The 16959-nt window shown below is 40.2% G+C and overlaps 1 protein-coding gene across 1 annotated transcript in view; it reads right to left on the minus strand.

The window, feature by feature from the left end:
- SPG11 (spastic paraplegia 11 (autosomal recessive)) overlaps positions 1–16959 on the minus strand; it is a 121616-nt gene that overhangs the window by 69568 nt on the left and 35089 nt on the right. The window contains exons 8-15 of the mRNA XM_011992084.1: positions 15421–15553; positions 11206–11361; positions 10652–10827; positions 7980–8156; positions 4360–4431; positions 3861–3988; positions 3404–3579; positions 1809–2022 (exon numbers count right to left, since the gene is read on the minus strand). Of these exons, the coding sequence (XP_011847474.1) occupies positions 1809–2022; positions 3404–3579; positions 3861–3988; positions 4360–4431; positions 7980–8156; positions 10652–10827; positions 11206–11361; positions 15421–15553 (1232 nt within the window). The remainder of the gene's footprint in view (positions 1–1808; positions 2023–3403; positions 3580–3860; positions 3989–4359; positions 4432–7979; positions 8157–10651; positions 10828–11205; positions 11362–15420; positions 15554–16959) is intronic.

Here is a 16959-nt window from a genome sequence, read left to right on the forward strand (position 1 = left end):
AAAAAAAATTAAAAAAAAACCCAAAAAAACAAAAAACGCTGGGCGCGGTGGCTCACGCCTGTAATCCTAGCACTTTGGGAGGCCAAGGCGGGCGAACCACAAGGTCAGGAAATTGAGACCATCCTGGCTAACACGGTGAAACCCTGTCTCTACTAAAAATATAAAAAGAAATTAGCCAGGCGTGGTGGTGGGCGTCTGTAGTCCCAGCTACTCAGGAGGCTAAGGCATGACAATGGCATGAACCCGGGAGGCAGAGCTTGCAGTGAGCCAGGATCATGCCACTGCACTCCAGTTTGGGCGACACAGCAAGACTCCATCTCAAAAAAAAAAAAAAACAACCAATTAAGTTAAGGGAGTTCGTATCTATGCTTAGTTTGCCAATAGTTTTGATGGTAAATAGGCTGAATTTTTATCAAATGCTTTTCTGTATCTAATAGGGTGGTATGATTTTTCTTCTTTAATCTGGTGGCATAGAGTTCATTAATTTACTAATTTCATAATTCTAAAACCATATATACATTAATTTAAAAACCAAATGCCAAGCAAAATATTAGGTAAGCTGACAAGTTCTATAATATTTACTAGTAGTAAATAAGAGCATTTAGTGCAATGGAGAGAAGAATGAATAGAAAATCAGGGACTGGCTGGGCACAGTGGCTCACGCCTGTAATCCCAGCACTTTGGGAGGCGGAGGTGGGCGGATCACGAGGTCAGGAGATGGAGACCATCCTGGCTAACATGGTGAAACCTTGTCTCTACTAAAAAAAAAAAAAGGAAAGAAAATCAGGGGCTAAGGGATTTAAATCTGTAACTAACTGGCTTGTGCAAAGCACTTAACGTCCCTGGATCTGACTCTCCACATCTTTAAGTTGGGGAGGAAAATACAGCTGTAAGTATACCACAGTAAGTATAAATAGAAAATAATACATAAAAATGTTTAAGAAACTTAACATACATGTTATTAGCTTTCTTCATACTTCAACAGGTTAGAAAGATAGATTAAATGGAGCCATATGAAATTGTTGATATTCAGCCATTTTTGACCCACAGAAATGGCAAGTTCATATGGTTCAATTCAACAGGTTTTTCTAAATGAATTGAAGTTTAAAATCTTCGTATCACTTCAAGAGCTACTTCCCCTCACTATTTCTTAATTCAGCAGTTCTCTTACTTCAAGAACATGCACAGCACACACGTAGCAATACGAAGCACAGGAGACAGGATACTAAGATATCCCCTTCTCAGCTCTTGTCACTTGTTCCTTATAGCCCTACTGAAAACTGAACATTTCTATACCAAAGTGCATAAAATGTTTTGGGAGGAACCTGCATCTAGAACTTAAGAGCTTATTTACTACCCACATGACGTAAAATGCCTGTGTTCTTTTTTTTTTTTTTGAGATGGAGTCTCACTCTGTCGCCCAGGCTGGAGTGCAATGGCGCGATCTCGGCTCACTGCAACCTCAGCCTCCCAAGTAGTTGAGATTACCTGGCATTATGCCTGGCTAATTTTTGTATTTTTGTAGAGACAGGGTTTTGGCCAGACTTCTCTTGAACTCCTAACCTCAGGTGATCTGCCCGCCTTGGTCTCCCAAATTGCTGGGATTACAGGCATGAGCCATCGCGCCTGGCCAAATGAATACGATTTTAAAACTTCACTGTTAAGATGATGCCCTTTAAATTTTATAGTAATATGAAACAGCACTGCATTGGATTTTTGGCATTTTCAAAGGAAAAGCTACACCATTATTTTTTCTTGCTCTTCCCTTGTACTCTTCCCACTGGGGATTAGTTCAACAGTTACAATACCTGGCCAGCTTATCTAAAATTTCATTCCTCATGTAGTTGTTACAGGAAGTATTCTGGTTAATAACATCAATAGTCAGAAGGGGCCATTTGTTCTGCTGAAATGAAGTATAACCATGCTGGGTTTGAAATTCTCCAATCCATAAGATAATGTTTAACCAATCATGGCGAGCTGTGAGGTATCTCCAGAGGGCTTCAGGGGAATATGATTTGTATTCTACATGAAGAACAAAACACATTTTAAAACATAATTATGTTTATTGACATGTAACTCAACACTAAATTACTGAGCAAATGTAACAATCTGGACATAGCTATTTATACAATATGTTAATTATTCAGTTTCTTTTATTATTTTATATAAAATCCTCTGTTTCTTTTACTATTTTCTTTTTTTTTTTTGAGACAGGGTCTCGCTGTGTTGCCCAGGCTGGAGTGCAGTGGTGCACTCATGGCAGCCTCGACCTCCTGGGCTCAAGCGGTACTTCTACTTCAGCTGCCCAAGTAGCAGGGACTGCAGGAATGTGCCATCATGACTAGGTAATTTTTTCTTTTTTTTTTTCCGAGACAGAGTCTCGCTCTGTTGCCCAGGCTGGGGTGCAGTGATGAGATCTCGGTTCACTGCAACCTCCGCCTCTCAGGTTCAAGTGATTCTCCTGCCTCAGCCTCCCAAGTAGCTGGGATTACAGGCGTGCACCACCACACCCAGCTAATTGTTGTATTTTTAGTAGAAGCAGGGTTTCACAATGTTGGCCAAGCTGGTCTTGAACTCCTGACCTTAGGTGATTCGCCTGCCTCAGCCTCCCAAAGTGCTGGCATTATAGGCGTCAGCCACCATGCCTGGCTGCCCAGGTAATTTAAAAAATATATATTCTGTAGAGATGGGGGTCTCACTATGTTGCTAGGCTGGTCTTGAACTCCTGGCCTCAAGTAATCTTCTCATCTCGGCTTCCCAAAGTGCTGGGATTACAGGTGTGAGCCATCGTGCCTGGCCGCGCTGTTCATTTTAAAATCAGTATTACAGCCAAAGAGCTAGATGTAGCTTCTAATTACTATGGTGGTTAAAATGAAACTTACGTATTAGCTGTACATTTCACTTACCTGTTCAACCCTCTTTTTCCCTTCTCTTTCCCTTAATATATATAAAAATTTTATTTCAGAAGGGTAAGGATGAAAAGAAAAAAAATAATAAACAAAAACTTCAGCTATAATAGTAAGCCAGAATTTTACTCTCTGAATTGCTACTGTTTACCACAGTTATGCCCCAGATCCCCTATATCATGGCACAGATTCCCAGTTTACACAAGAAACTCAGACTATTTGCAAAAACAAAGATTGTCACTTTGAAGCTGGAATGAAAACTCAACCTTGAAATCTCAATTAACTATTTTTTTTTTCTTTTATTAGCACATTATAAATCCCTCCCAGAAACTCTGGGATAAGAAAGAGGTCTTAATGCAATGATTTGCATTTTAAAAAACCTGAATATTATTTACCAAAAGGAATTCTAAAATTGAGACACATCAAAATATTCAAATACCAATACCCAATTTAATCCTCATTCAGTATGTTCATATTTCAGACTCTCTCACACTTGCCTTCTGGACTTATCCTGGGGAGAATGATGGATTCCTGTGTTAGTTGATCCCACCACAGAGCCCAATTTAACACAATTCTATGGTTCTGTTTGTTAAATTCATCTTTACAATCATATTTCAGGAATGAGTCCAAAACGGATTTGTGCTTGAAAAAATCTTGTTCCTCTATCCAATACCTAAAAACAGTGATATAAATTGTTTTTTAATTTTGGAGAAAAAGACATCATTCCTTTTTTATCTGCTCAAGAACATCTACTCTTTTGGAGAACACATAATTCTGATTATGCAAATATTAAAATGACAGAAAACTCTTGAGACCCTTCTGTCTGATACAAGTTTTATCTCCATGGAGAATGCAGGCTCAGTTCCACATAAGAATCTTGTGCTCACTAACAATTATAAACTAAATACTACCTACAGTATTCTAATATTATCAAAAGGAGACTAATGAGACTACCTGGGAAATGACTGGATTTGCATATTTTCTTGGAAATGTCCCAAATAAAGCTTCTCAACTTGATGCACGAAGTCTATAGTTCTTTTCTCTTTTTCAGAAAAATAATTTTTTTCTTTTAAAATTTCAACCTTGAATAAAAAGCAGTGACTTTACAAAAATCAAGCACATTTGCAAAAAATGTCATGAGATTATCAAAGAAGATAGTGCTGAGAATTAAAGATTAGAAAAAAAGTAATGAGATAATACGCCATTCAAGAATTATATTTTGAACATTTGAGTCAATGTATATTAAACACAAATTTTCTTTTGCCACAAATGTAAAATAGTCACTTAAGAAAGATGAAGGGGAAAAAAAAGATGAAGGGGTTGTCACACTTTTACTTATTAGATATTAGTTGAACATTAAAATTACTTAAAGTTTTTCTTCCAAGGTTTTCTTCCAAGGTTTTCACCCAGGCTTTCTAGAAAATGTATACTACATAGTCTCACCTTTACCTACCAAAAAGTCACGTATATTTTTATCAGTTGTGTAGAAGCATATCTTGAGCAATTGGCCTTTTACATCAAACCCCTAAAATAAACACAGAAAACCAAAAAAAGTTACATTTTGTAATGGAACTATTTTGAACATAAAAAAATGTGTTAGATACAGAAACACCCTATTATAAACATCTATCTTGTTAGAATTCCATAGCTTTCCAAAGACCTTTCTGCTCTTTCAAACATTCATTTTCCTAATTTTTTTTTCTTTTTGAGACAGTCTCACTGTGCTGCCCAGGCTGGAGTACAGTGGTGTGATCACAGATCACTGCAGCCTCGACCCCCAGGCTCAAAGTGATCCTACCAACTCAGCCTCCCAAGTAGCTGGGGCTACAGGTGTGCGCCACCATGCCTGGCTAATTTTTGTATTTTTTGTAGAGATGGGATTTCTTCATGTTGCCCAGACTGGTCTTGAACTCCTGGGCTCAAGTGATTCTCCTGCCTCAGCATCCCAAGGTGCTAGGATAACAGGCGTGAGCCACCCTGCCTGGCCCTCCTACATTTATTATATGTATTTACTGCCTATCCCTAAAGTCCTTAAGCATTTTGTCAGAGCAAAGGCAGCACACAGAACAATTTAAGGCAATGCTAGGTTACGACAGGACCAAAATGACAGCAATCTGGTATGTTGATTCAAGTGGAAACAATGATCAATGCAAACAACATCCCTCTTACATAGTTTCACTCCTCTGCACCTCCTGAAAGTTACCATGGGCAAGACCCCAACCATGCAGATTAGGGGTAGATCTCAGCTTAGCCTAAAAGCCTTACTTCTAGGACTTCCCCTTCTCATGTGAAGTAAAACCATAGAGCAAAAAGTCCAGCAAAGGCATAATTTACTAGAAAGTTCAAGTGGAGATGTAAGGGGTCACATGAACAATACAGAATGTCCTCCAACAAATAATGAGCTCTTATGCATGCTTCAACATGTGTGAAGTCTTCTATGAGAAACACTATCTCCTCCTAATCAAAGTGCCAGGTCTAACAGAGTATTTTTCTTTTCTTTTCTTTTCTTTTTTTTTTTTGAGACAGGGTCTTGCTCCGTCACCCAGGCTGGATGGAATGCAGTGGCGTGATCTCAGCTCACTGCAATCTCTGCCTCATGGGTTCAAACGATTTTCGTGCCTCAGCCTCCCAAATAGCTGGGATTACAGGCATGCATTACCCACCTGGCTAATTTTTGTTTTTTTTAGTAGAGACAGCATTTACCACATTGGCCAGGCTGGTCTCAAACTCCTGCTTCAAGTGATCTGCCTGTCTCAGCCTCCAAAAGTGCTGGGATTATGGGTGTGAGCCACTGCACCCAGCTCAGAGAGTACTTTTAAATGCCATTTAAAAATCTCTTCAAGAGATATGGAAATAACCTAAGTGTCTATCAACAGATGAATGGATAAAGAAAATGTGGTGTATATATACAAAGGAATATTATTTGGCCTTAAAAAAAAAAAAAAGAAGGAAAGACCAATTGTGCTGGCTTACGCCTATAATCTCTGCACTTTGGGAGACCAAGGCAGGAGGATTGCTTGAGCCCAAAAGTTCGAGACCAGCCTGGACAACATAGTGAGACTCTGTCTCTACAAAAAAAAAAAAAAAAAAAAAAAGAGAGAGAGAAAGAGGAAAACCTGCAATTGTAAACAACATGGCTGAACCTGGAGGACATTGTGCTAAATGAAATAAGCCAGACACAGAAAGACAAATTCTTCATGCTCTTACTTATATATGGAATCTAAGAAAAAGCTGAACTCACAGTAATAGAGAGTAGAATGATATTACCAGGGACTGTGGGGTAGGGGAAAGGAGTAGATATTGGTCAAAAGGTACAAACTTTGAGATACAAGATAAGTGAGTTCTGGGGACCTATGTATAGCACAGTAACTAAAGTTAATAATAATACATTATATACTCGAAATTTGTTGAGAGCAGATCTCAAGTGTTCTCACCATATATATACACATAACTATGTGAGGTGATATATTAATTAGCTTACTTGTGGTAATCTTTTCACAATGTACATACATATCAAAACATCATACTGTATACCTTAAACATATGTAATTTCTGTCACTCATACCTAAATAAAATTAGAGGAAAAATATCTTCAAAAAAGTTCTCAGGCCAGGCACGGTGGCTCACGCCTGTAATCCCAGCATTTTGGGAGGTCAGGGTGGGTGGCTCACAGACTAACCAACATGGAGAAACCCTGTCTCTACTAAAAATACACAAAATTAGCTGGGCATGGTGGCACATGTCTGTAATCCCAGCTACTTGGGAGGCTGAGGTAGGGGAATCATTTGAACCTGGGAGGTGGAGGTTATGTGGGCTGAGATCGCACCATAGAACTGTAGCCTGGGCAACAAGAGCGAAACTCCGTCTCAAAAACAAAAACAAAAAAAAAAAAAAAAGAAAGTTCTCAGTACCAAAACATTTCTCAGTGTTATTTCTCTTTTAGATTTAGAGACACGGTCTTGCTCTGTTACCAGCTATTTATAGGTGCAATCATAGTTCCCCACAGCCTAGAACTCCTGGAGATCCTTCTGCCTCAGCCTTCTGAGTAGCTAGGACTACAGGTGTGATATGGTTTGGATCTGTGCCTGTGCCCAAATCTCATGTTGAAATGTAACCCCCAATGTTGGAGAAGGGACCTGGTGGGAGGTGACTGGATCATGGGGGTGGGCTTCCCCCTTGCTGTTTTTGTGACAGTGAGTGAGTTCTCATGATATCTAGTTGTTTAAAAGTGTGTAGCACCTCCCCACTGCTCTCTTCTTCTTTCTCCTGCCATGTAAGACATGCCTGCTTCCCCTTCATCTTCCACCATGACTACAAGTTTCCTGAGGCCTCCCCAGCCATTCTTCCTGTATAGCCTGTGGAACTGTGGGCCAATTAAACCTCTTTTCTTTCTAAATTACCCAGTCTCAGGTAGTTCATTATTATTTATTTAGTTTTTGAGATAGAGTCTTGCTCTGTTGCCCAGGTTGGAATGCAGTGGCACCATCTTGGCTCCCTGCAACCTCCGCCTGCTGGGTTCAAGCAATTTTCCCTGCCTCAGCCTCCCTAGTAGCTGGGATTACAGGCTCCTGCCACCACACCTGGCTAATTTTTGTAGTTTTAAAATTACATGGGTTGTGCCATGTTGGTCATGCTGGTCTCAAACTCCTGACCTCAGGTGATCCACCTACCTCATCCTCCCAAAGTGCCGAGATTACAGGCATGAGCCACCATGCCCGGCTTAGGTAGTTCTTTATAGCAATATGAGGACAGACTAAGACAAGGTGCAAGCCACCATGTCCTTTTTATTTTTTTATTTTTTGTAGAGACAGGGTCTTGCTATGCTGCCTATGCCAGTCTTGAATTCCTGGCCTCAAGTGATCTTCCTGCCTCAACCTCCCAAAGTGCTGGGATTATAGACATGAGCCACCACACCCAGCTGTTCTCAGTGTTATTAATGTCATTATTTTTTAGTGTCATTATCCACTACATAAATTTCTTAGTTTATGAAATAATTATGAATACAAACCAACTTTATAGTAACTAGAAATTATATTAAATACATTTTAAGACTTTATGGATTACACCACTCACCATATTCTTCAAAAGTTCAGAGGCTTCCTTTATATTGTTCTTTTTTAAATTGTCAAAGACCAAATTTAGGCCTATGCCAATCAGCTCCTCAAGTTTCTGAGCAGAATGACCATCAATCCTGAAGAAAGTCTGTGCCTCTGGTATTCTGTTGTTTAAAATGGCATTGGCAATAACTTCCTAGGAAAAGAAAAACGTTTGCCTTTTAAGTTCCTTTTCATTTCCTTATTATGATTATCAACATGGGATTTATACATTTACTGAACATCTAACAAAGGAACTTTTATTTAAAATCGATTACTAGATTTGGAGTTAGGTTCAAGGGATATAAAATTGAGTAAAACTAAGACCTTACAACTCCAGGAGCTAGTGGAAGACATACTGATTATAGTACTGTATGATAAGTGCTGTAACAAAAGTATCCCAGGGTGTTAGAGAGGAAGGTCCAGAAGAGGAACATCTAAATAAAAGTGATGACCACCCGCCCCCGTAGCCCTCCCGCACAGGCTTGATAGTAGAAGTAACTAGTAACTGATAAGACAAAAAATTTAAAGACCAGTAAGTGTTCCACAGATATATTGAGATAAGAGGACAGGTGTTCCAAAAAGAGGGAGTATCATATGCAGAGAGACAAAGAAAAGAAACTGCATCAAGCCTTCAGGGAACTACAAATTACTCAATATAACTGGAGAGAGCAGCAGATGAGACTTAAAAGCAAAGCAGAGGATCCATCATGAAGAGCCTTGCATTTGAGTTAGATTTTATCCTGAAACTACGTGGAGCCACTGAAAGACTGTAAAAGCAAGATGTGATGTAATCAGATACATATTTACAGAAAAATATCCAGGCAGCAATATAGAGAGTGGACTGAAAGTGATTCAAGCTCGAGATATTAAGGCATTAGAAGGCTACTACCAATAATCCACATGAAAAGAAATACTTAAACTGAAGATCTAAACCCTAGAGAGAATAGAAAGGAGGCCTTCTTAACCTAGGGCTTTAAAGAGATCGGTAAACCCCATTATGCCATGTACAAAATTTATGTGTACACATTCACATGCCTGTTTTTGAAGACAGGGTCTACAACTTTTATCAAAGTAAACTATAACCCCTTCCCCCGGCAAAAGTTGAAAATCAGTGATTCTGAGTAGACCACAGACAGAGCCTTGCAGAACATTGAGGGAAACAGGAAGAGAAATCTGTGAAGGAGACAGGAAAAAAGGAGACAAAAAAGTAGAAGGAAAAGTAAGTAATTTCTTTTTTTTCTTTTTTTTTTTTTTGAGACAGAGTCTTGCTCTGTCGCCCAGGCTGGAGTGCAGTGGCGCGATCTCAGCTCACTGCAAGCTCTGCCTCCCAAGTTCACACCATTCTCTTGCCTCAGCCTCTGGAGCAGCTGGGACTACAGGCGCCCGCCACTACACCTGGCTAATTTTTTGTATTTTTAGTAGAGAAGGGGTTTCACTGCGTTAGCCAGAATGGTCTCGATCTCTTGACCTCGTGATCCACCTCGCTCGGCCTCCCAAAGTGCTGGGATTACAGGCATGAGCCACCGCGCCTGGCCAGTAATTTCTTGTTTTTTTTTTTTTTGAAACAGAGTCTCACACTGTCGCCTGGGCTGAAGTGCAGTGGTGCGATCTCTGGCTCACCGCAACCTCCACCTCCCAGGTTCAAGCAATTCTCCTGCTTCAGCCTCCCGAGTAGCTGGGACTACAGGTGCCCGCCACCACACCTGGCTAATTTTTTTATATTTTTAGTAGAGACAGTGTTTCACCATTTGGTCAGGCTTGTCTCGAACTCCTGACCTTGCGATCTGCCGGCCTCGGCCTCCTGAAGTGCTGGGATTATAGGCATGAGCCACTGTGCCCGGATCATTTCTTCCTTTTTAAGGTTACAGAATGAATAAGAGATACAGAAAATGCAGTCACACCAGGTACTTTAATCCCTCCACCCCAAGAACAGCAATCTTAACAACCTAGAAGCATCTCAATCTTATCACTTTAATTCCCTATTGATTATGATCATCTGTGTTAAGCTGTTTTAGCATTTGTTTTTAAAATACCAATACCCTCCAGTGGATGAAGGAATTCTTCCAGTCCCTAAGTCATATAGATGGTAGTAAATTTTAGTTGTATTATTGTAACTTTTACTGTGGAGGAAAAAAAGGCAAACGGAAACAAATTTAACTGGCAAAATGTCTTAAACAGAATTTCAGATAGGACTAAAATTAAGTATACCTCTAAGTAATAATGTCATAAAATAAAAATTTCCAAAGATCTAATCAGCAGCAGCAATTCAATTTATCCAGAGGTCAGGCAGAATGCATGAGTCCAAAGTGCCAGGCTTGAGTCAATGAGGGAGTATTGCTAAGGAAGTGCCACTTCACATGGGTTTAGAGTTGGGTGTTTGTTACCGAACCCAAGTGGGCAGATCTAGCATTAAGAGGGAGCCTACCCATATTATTAAATAATATGGAATTAAATAAAGGAATTAAATAAACAGAGCTTGTAGACATGAATTTGAAGTCATAATCAGAAATCTCAAAACCAATAAAACCTAAAACCTTTGCCAAACATTCTGAATCACAAGTGTATAGAGTCTGAATTCTGTTTTTTCTATTGTTTTCTCAGATCTTCTGAATCTAGCAAATAAAAGAAGTGATATTTACTCATACTTGCCTCAAAGCTGAGTTTCTTCCATATATTGCTCTCCTTTACTTTGGGGACATTTTCATGTACATCATATTCATCTATAGCATCTGTTAGCTTCCAAGGAAACTTTATCATGAAGGTTCGAAGTTCATTAATGTAGCTAGTCAAAATGTTCACTCCTTTTTGCAGATGTTCATCTAGTTCTATGGAAAATACCAATGTGCCAATTTGTATGTGTGGGTGTATAAATATAAACCATGAGCTATTATAAAGAATTCTAAAGAAAGTCCAAATTCAAACTTGCTATTTTTAAATTTCAAACAACATGTTTGAGGATTTTCCTGTTTACAAGTAAGTAGCTCTGTATTTTAATACAATCCTTTCCTTTTCTTGTTCTTCATGATTAGTCCTGGGTCTTTCTACCAACTTTCTCAGTATCAAAACCCATTTCACTTACTCAATTACACACTGCCCTTACCCAAATGGCGTGTCACCTGTTTATGCTGTGTCACCCAATGGCAGCACTTGTATCTGTTCTGACACAGGAACAGAACTGCCCCCTTCCTAGCTGCTATTCTTACCTTCAGTGTGAATAAAAAGCTCCTTTATTTGGTTGTTAAGGAAAGACAGTGTAAGATTAAGCAATTGTTCTGAAAAGTGTTTGCTTTGGGGTTCAGAATAACTTTCTCTAATTGCTGAGCAAAGTAAATCCAATGCTGGCATCAGCTCTTCCACATCTGAGAAAGAACCAAAGAAATTAACATGAAGAATACCAGGATTCTCACAATAAAATTAACATATCAAAAAAAATCATGTTACAATATTTTTAAACATAAAACAAGGACCAATGTCTTATTTTCAAAAAGCTCACAAAACTTTTATGCAGGCTTATTACCTGCAAAATTTAATGATTCTAATTATTAATAGTTATCATTTACTGGTATCACTGCTAACTACCCTTTTGCTGACCACCTACATCTTAAGTACTGTACTTGTTGTTTTATAAATGCTATCTCATTTATTCCTTTCAACAACTTAAGAGGTAGGTGTGTGTTATATTCTTTTTACATAGATTTAAAAAACTGAGGTTCAGAGACTTGCCCAAGCTAATTCAGAAAGTAAGTGGCAGGGCCAGGCGCGGTGGCTCATGCCTGTAATCCCAACACTTTGGCAGGCCAAGGCAAGCGGATCCCTTAAGCTCAGGAGTTCGAGACCAGCCTGGCTAACATGGTGAAACCCCGCCTCTACTAAAAATACAAAAATTAGCCAGGCATGCTAGTGGGCGCCTGTAATCCCAGCTACTCAGGAGGCTGAGGCAGGAGAATTGCTTGAACCCGGGAGGTGGAGGTTGCAGTGAGCGAAGATTGCACAACCGCACTAAAGCAGCCTGGGCAACAGCGTGAAAAAAGAAAAAGAAAGTAAGTGGCAGGGCCAAAATGTGAATTTAAGCCTGTCTGATCGCAAAGCTATTCTGTGCTAAACATTCAAGTGAAAGCAAGAAGTGTGGGCCCCTGGTTGTTTTATCTGCAGCTGAAGGCTCTAATTAAGTGATTCCTGTTTGTCTCAGCACTGCCCCCCACTTTAGGATTACATCTGTGAGATGTACGAGAATTATGGGAAACAGGTTTTCCCCCTAGGAGAGCAGGTAAGGCTATTCCCAGTGCTTCTCGTTCCGGACCCATCTCCACCCTTTAGAGCTGAGCAGTGCAGGTGAGAGTGGAATGAGGAGAAACCACTAACCACCGAAGAACAGAAGTGAATAATGACTCTACAACTGCTGATGGAGCTCTGCTCAACACCAAAATCAGGCCTTTTTCTATAAATTCAAGCAGTTTTTAAAACATTAGAGCATTAGAAAAGCTGGCAATCCAAGAAAGAGGAGACCAAACTCTGCACTCAAAACAAAATAGAATGTGTGTTTTTGTTTTTTTGAGATGGAGTTTCACTCTTGTCCCCCAGGCTGGAGTGCAATGGAGTGATCTCGGCTCACTGCAACCTCCACCTCCTCGCTTCAAGTGATTCTGCCTCAGCCTCCTGAGTAGCTGGGATTACATGCATGCACCACTACACCCGGCTAATTCTTATATTTTTAGTAGAGATGGGGTTTCACCATGTTGATCAGGCTGGTCTCGAACTCCTGACCTCGTGATCCGCCCATCTCGGCCTCCCAAAGTGCTGGGATCATAGGCGTGAGCCACTGTACCCAGTCTGAGAATGTGTTTTTAAAAGAAAATATCTTTCCACCATATATGAGATTTAGGGAGAAAAAAAAGAAAACATCCAATTCATTTTCTCAGTGAAAGGTAATACTACATCAGTGGAAAAAGAGCAGGTTGTCATTTTCTCCATGTAAGTAGACTACAAATTGGTAAAACTTTTGAAGGACAATTTATCAAGGTGTTTAAAAATATAAATTGTGCATACTCTTAAACCTGGAAATTCCAGGTCTAGAATTTAATAATAAATTCTAGTAATATAAGTAAATGATTATATATGTGAAATGACACACATACAGCATTTCTTACACACTGCTAATAGCAAAGAACTGGAATAAATCTAAATGTCTAACAGGAGTTTGGCTTGGCAAATTATGGTACAGCCCATACAATGAAATTCTGTGTCATCATAATTAGTAAGTATATATTACTAACAAGAAAGATGTCTATAGTATGAAGTGGGAAAAAACAGACTATAAAACCGTATTTACAGAGTGCCAAAGAACAAAAATTACAATAAATTCAGATTAAAGATCTCAATTGGTTTTACTGCAATTCTAGAATGTGGCAACACTTAATTTCATAACATGGAAAAGGTATTCTAGTGAGTTGAGCAGAGGGGTTGGCTTTATGGACACAGAAGAGCTGAAGAGAGCAGAAGCATATTGGTTGTTTCAAAGCTACTTTTTTTGTAAGATAAAGAGAGACAGAATAATAGAAAAAATACTGATTATTTAACATGAAGCTACTTCAGGCTTTTTTTCCAATTAAAAATAGAGGCAGAGTCTCACTATGTTGCTCAGGCTGGTCGTGAACTCTTGGTCTCAAGTGATTCTCCCGCCTGGGCCTCCTGAAGTGTTGGGATTATAGGCATGAGCCACTGCACCCAGCCTTTTTTTTTTTTTTTTGAGACAGAGTCTCACTCTGTTGTCCAGATGGGAGTGCAATGGCATGATGACGGCTCACTGCATCCTCAACCTCCCAGGTTCAAGCAATCCTCCTACCTCCCTTTCCTGAGTAGCTGAGACCACACATGCACACCACCACGCCTGGCTAATTTTTAAATTTTTTGTAGAGGTAAGGTTTCACTATATTACCCATGCCAGTCTCAAACTCCTGGGCTCAAGAGATCCTCCCACTTCAGCCTCTGAAAGTGCTGGGATTACAGGTATGAGCCACTGCACCTGGCCTACGTTACTTCTTTTACATAAGGATTATTTCAGAGGGAACTTCATTATCACGCTGATTGAAGATTGAAACTGGACTGTTTGGGATTATTGGCTCTCTCCTAATTTCTCCCAATGTCAGAAGACCACCTTATTTTAAGTTTGATGCTATGGAACTTTAGCATAGTTGACTTCATTTTGATTTCTGTTCTGGTCTGATGGGGCCTAGTACAGCTGACAACAAAACAATGGTCTCCATAATTTTTGTTTAACAAGGGGAAAATATACTTTATTATCCTGTTGTCCTAAGGAGAGAATTTGCATGGCTACCTGGTCCAAGAATAAAAGTTAGGCTTCCTATTTGTTAAAAATGAAAGGCAAAATCTTGATACATGTTGGTAGTGTGGCAAAAAAGCAGAGAGGTCCCGGTGAATTTTTTTTTTTTTTTTTTTTTTTTTGAGACAGTCTTACTTTGCAATCAGGCTGGAGCGCAGTGGCACAATCACAGATCACTGCAGCCTAGACCTCTCCCGAGACTCAAGCAATCCTCTGCCTCAGCCTTGCAAGTGGTTGGGACTACAGGATGTGCCATCATGCCCAACTAATTTTTAAACTTTTTTTGTAGAATGGGGTCTTGGTATGTTTCCCAGACTGGTTTCAAACTCCTAGACTCAAGCGATCCTCCCACCTTGCCCCCAAAGTGTTAGGATTACAGGGCGAGCCACTGCATCCTGCCAAAAATTCTTACAACATATCCTAATCCACAACTGTCAATACACATCTCAGATGGTTGCAAGGGCAGGCAATTTTCCAAATAAATGTTTTTCTGTCGTGTATGAAACTGTCTTGAATTTAAAAGATTGTCTCTTCCTTGCATACTACAAACAGAGTATAGTACAAGATATGAGCAATAAATAGCCCATATAGTATGAGGACATTTATAGAATCAGATAACACTGCCAAATTTCCACATAGTTGTCCAGGCATAGTGGCTCGCACCTGTAATCCCAGCACTTTGGGAGGCAGAGGATTGTTTTGAGCCCAGGAGTTTGAGACCAGCCTGGGCAACACAGTGAGACCCCATTCTCTACAAAAAATAGCTGAGTGTGGTGGCATGCACCTGTAGAGTCCCAGCTACTCAGGAGGCCGAGGTGGGAGGATTGCTTGAGCCCAGGAGGTGAGGCTGCAGTGAGCTGTCATTATACCACTGCACTCCAGCCTAGGCAACAGAGTGAGACTGCGATGCAAAAAAAAAAAAAAAAAAAGGAAGAAGAAAGTTTCCAAAAAGTATATAAAATCCCATGACTAAGTTTTGGCAAGTAAATAAGTCATCAGAAACCACAAGATCATAATTTGAAAGTTATTAAGAAGATCAAATGATAAATATGAATGTAGAAATCTTTATTCCACTTACTTCTTAAATATAAATGGGATGAAAAGTGATCAAACTGATCAGATACAGAAGATTTTGAGGATGGATTAAAAAGATTTTCTTTGCTCTTCAAAAAGAAATTTACTGTGTCCAGCTGACGATTTTCTATCCCGGCCTGAAATGAGGAGGAAAATAAAAATCAGAAAAAAATTACAATAGCGAAAAAAATCAGGATTCAGATTTTGAATTTAATGTGGTGAGACTACAGGAGGCAAAAGACTGCATGAGTACCTGGGCTCCAGTGAGGATTTTGACAATGACTGATTATGCAATCTGGGGCAAGACTCTCTAACCTTTTCTTTTCTTTTTTTTTTTGAGTCAGAGTTTTGCTCTTGTTGCCCAGGCTGGAGTGCAATGGCATGATCTTGGCTCACTGCAACCTTTATCTCCTGGGTTCAAGAGATTCTCCTGCCCCGGCCTCCCAAGCAGTTCAGATTACAGGTGCCCGCCACCATGCTCGGCTAGTTTTTGTATTTTTAGTAGAGTCAGGGTTTCCTCATGTTGGCCAGGTTGGTCTCGAACTCCTGACCTCCAACGATCTACCTGCCTTGGCCTCCCAAAGTGCTGGGATTACAGGTATGAGCCACTGCGCCTGGCCCAATTTCTGCTTCAACAGAAACAGGCGGTTATTAGACTACAAAACCTTTCCAGCTCTACCATTTTATAATTTTAAAACAATTCAAAACTAAATATTAGGGATTACTCTTACAATTAAGTTATATTCTATTTGAATTAAAATGTTATGGCAGTACAATATAAAGTCATACTCTTGTCACCCAGGCTGAGGTACAGTGGCATGATCTCAGCTTACTACAACCTCTGCCTGCCCAGCTTCAGCGATTCTCGTGCCTCAGCCTCCCGAGTAGCTGGGATTACAGGCATGCGCCACCACACCCAGCTAATTTGCTGTTGTTGTTGTTGTATTTTTAATAGAGACAGGTTTCACTGTGTTTGGCTAGGCTAGTCTCGAACTCCTGGCCTAGAGTGATCCACTCAACTCAGCCTCCAAAATTGCTGGGATTACAGGCATGAGCCACTGCGCCCAGCCAGATTCTCCGTTGTCTTTTTTGAGACAGAGTCTTGCTCTGTCACCCAGGCTGGCGTGCAGTGGTTCGATCTTGGCTCACTGCAATCTCTGCCTCCCGGGTTCAAGTGATCCTCCTGCCTGAGAGTCCCAGGTAGCTGGGATTACAAGTCTGAACCACTACACTCAGCTAATTTTTGTATTTTTAATAGAGGTGGGGTTTCACCATGTTGGCCAGGCTGGTCTCGAACTCCTGACCTCAGGTGATCCTCCCGCCTAGATCTCCCAAAGTGCTGGGATTACAGGCGTAAGCCACTGCACCCGGCCACATTCCATATTTTTAATAAACAAAAATAAAATAAACGTATTTTTTTTTTCAAAGTATGATGGCCAGGTGTGGTAGCTCATGCCTGTAATCCCAGCACTTTGGGAGGCCGAGGCAGGTGGATCACCTGAGGTCAGGAGTTCAAGACCAGCCTGGCCAACATGGTGAAACC

The sequence above is a fragment of the Mandrillus leucophaeus genome, unplaced genomic scaffold (assembly GCF_000951045.1).
Source record: "Mandrillus leucophaeus isolate KB7577 unplaced genomic scaffold, Mleu.le_1.0 Scaffold402, whole genome shotgun sequence".
Lineage (NCBI taxonomy): Eukaryota > Metazoa > Chordata > Mammalia > Primates > Cercopithecidae > Mandrillus > Mandrillus leucophaeus.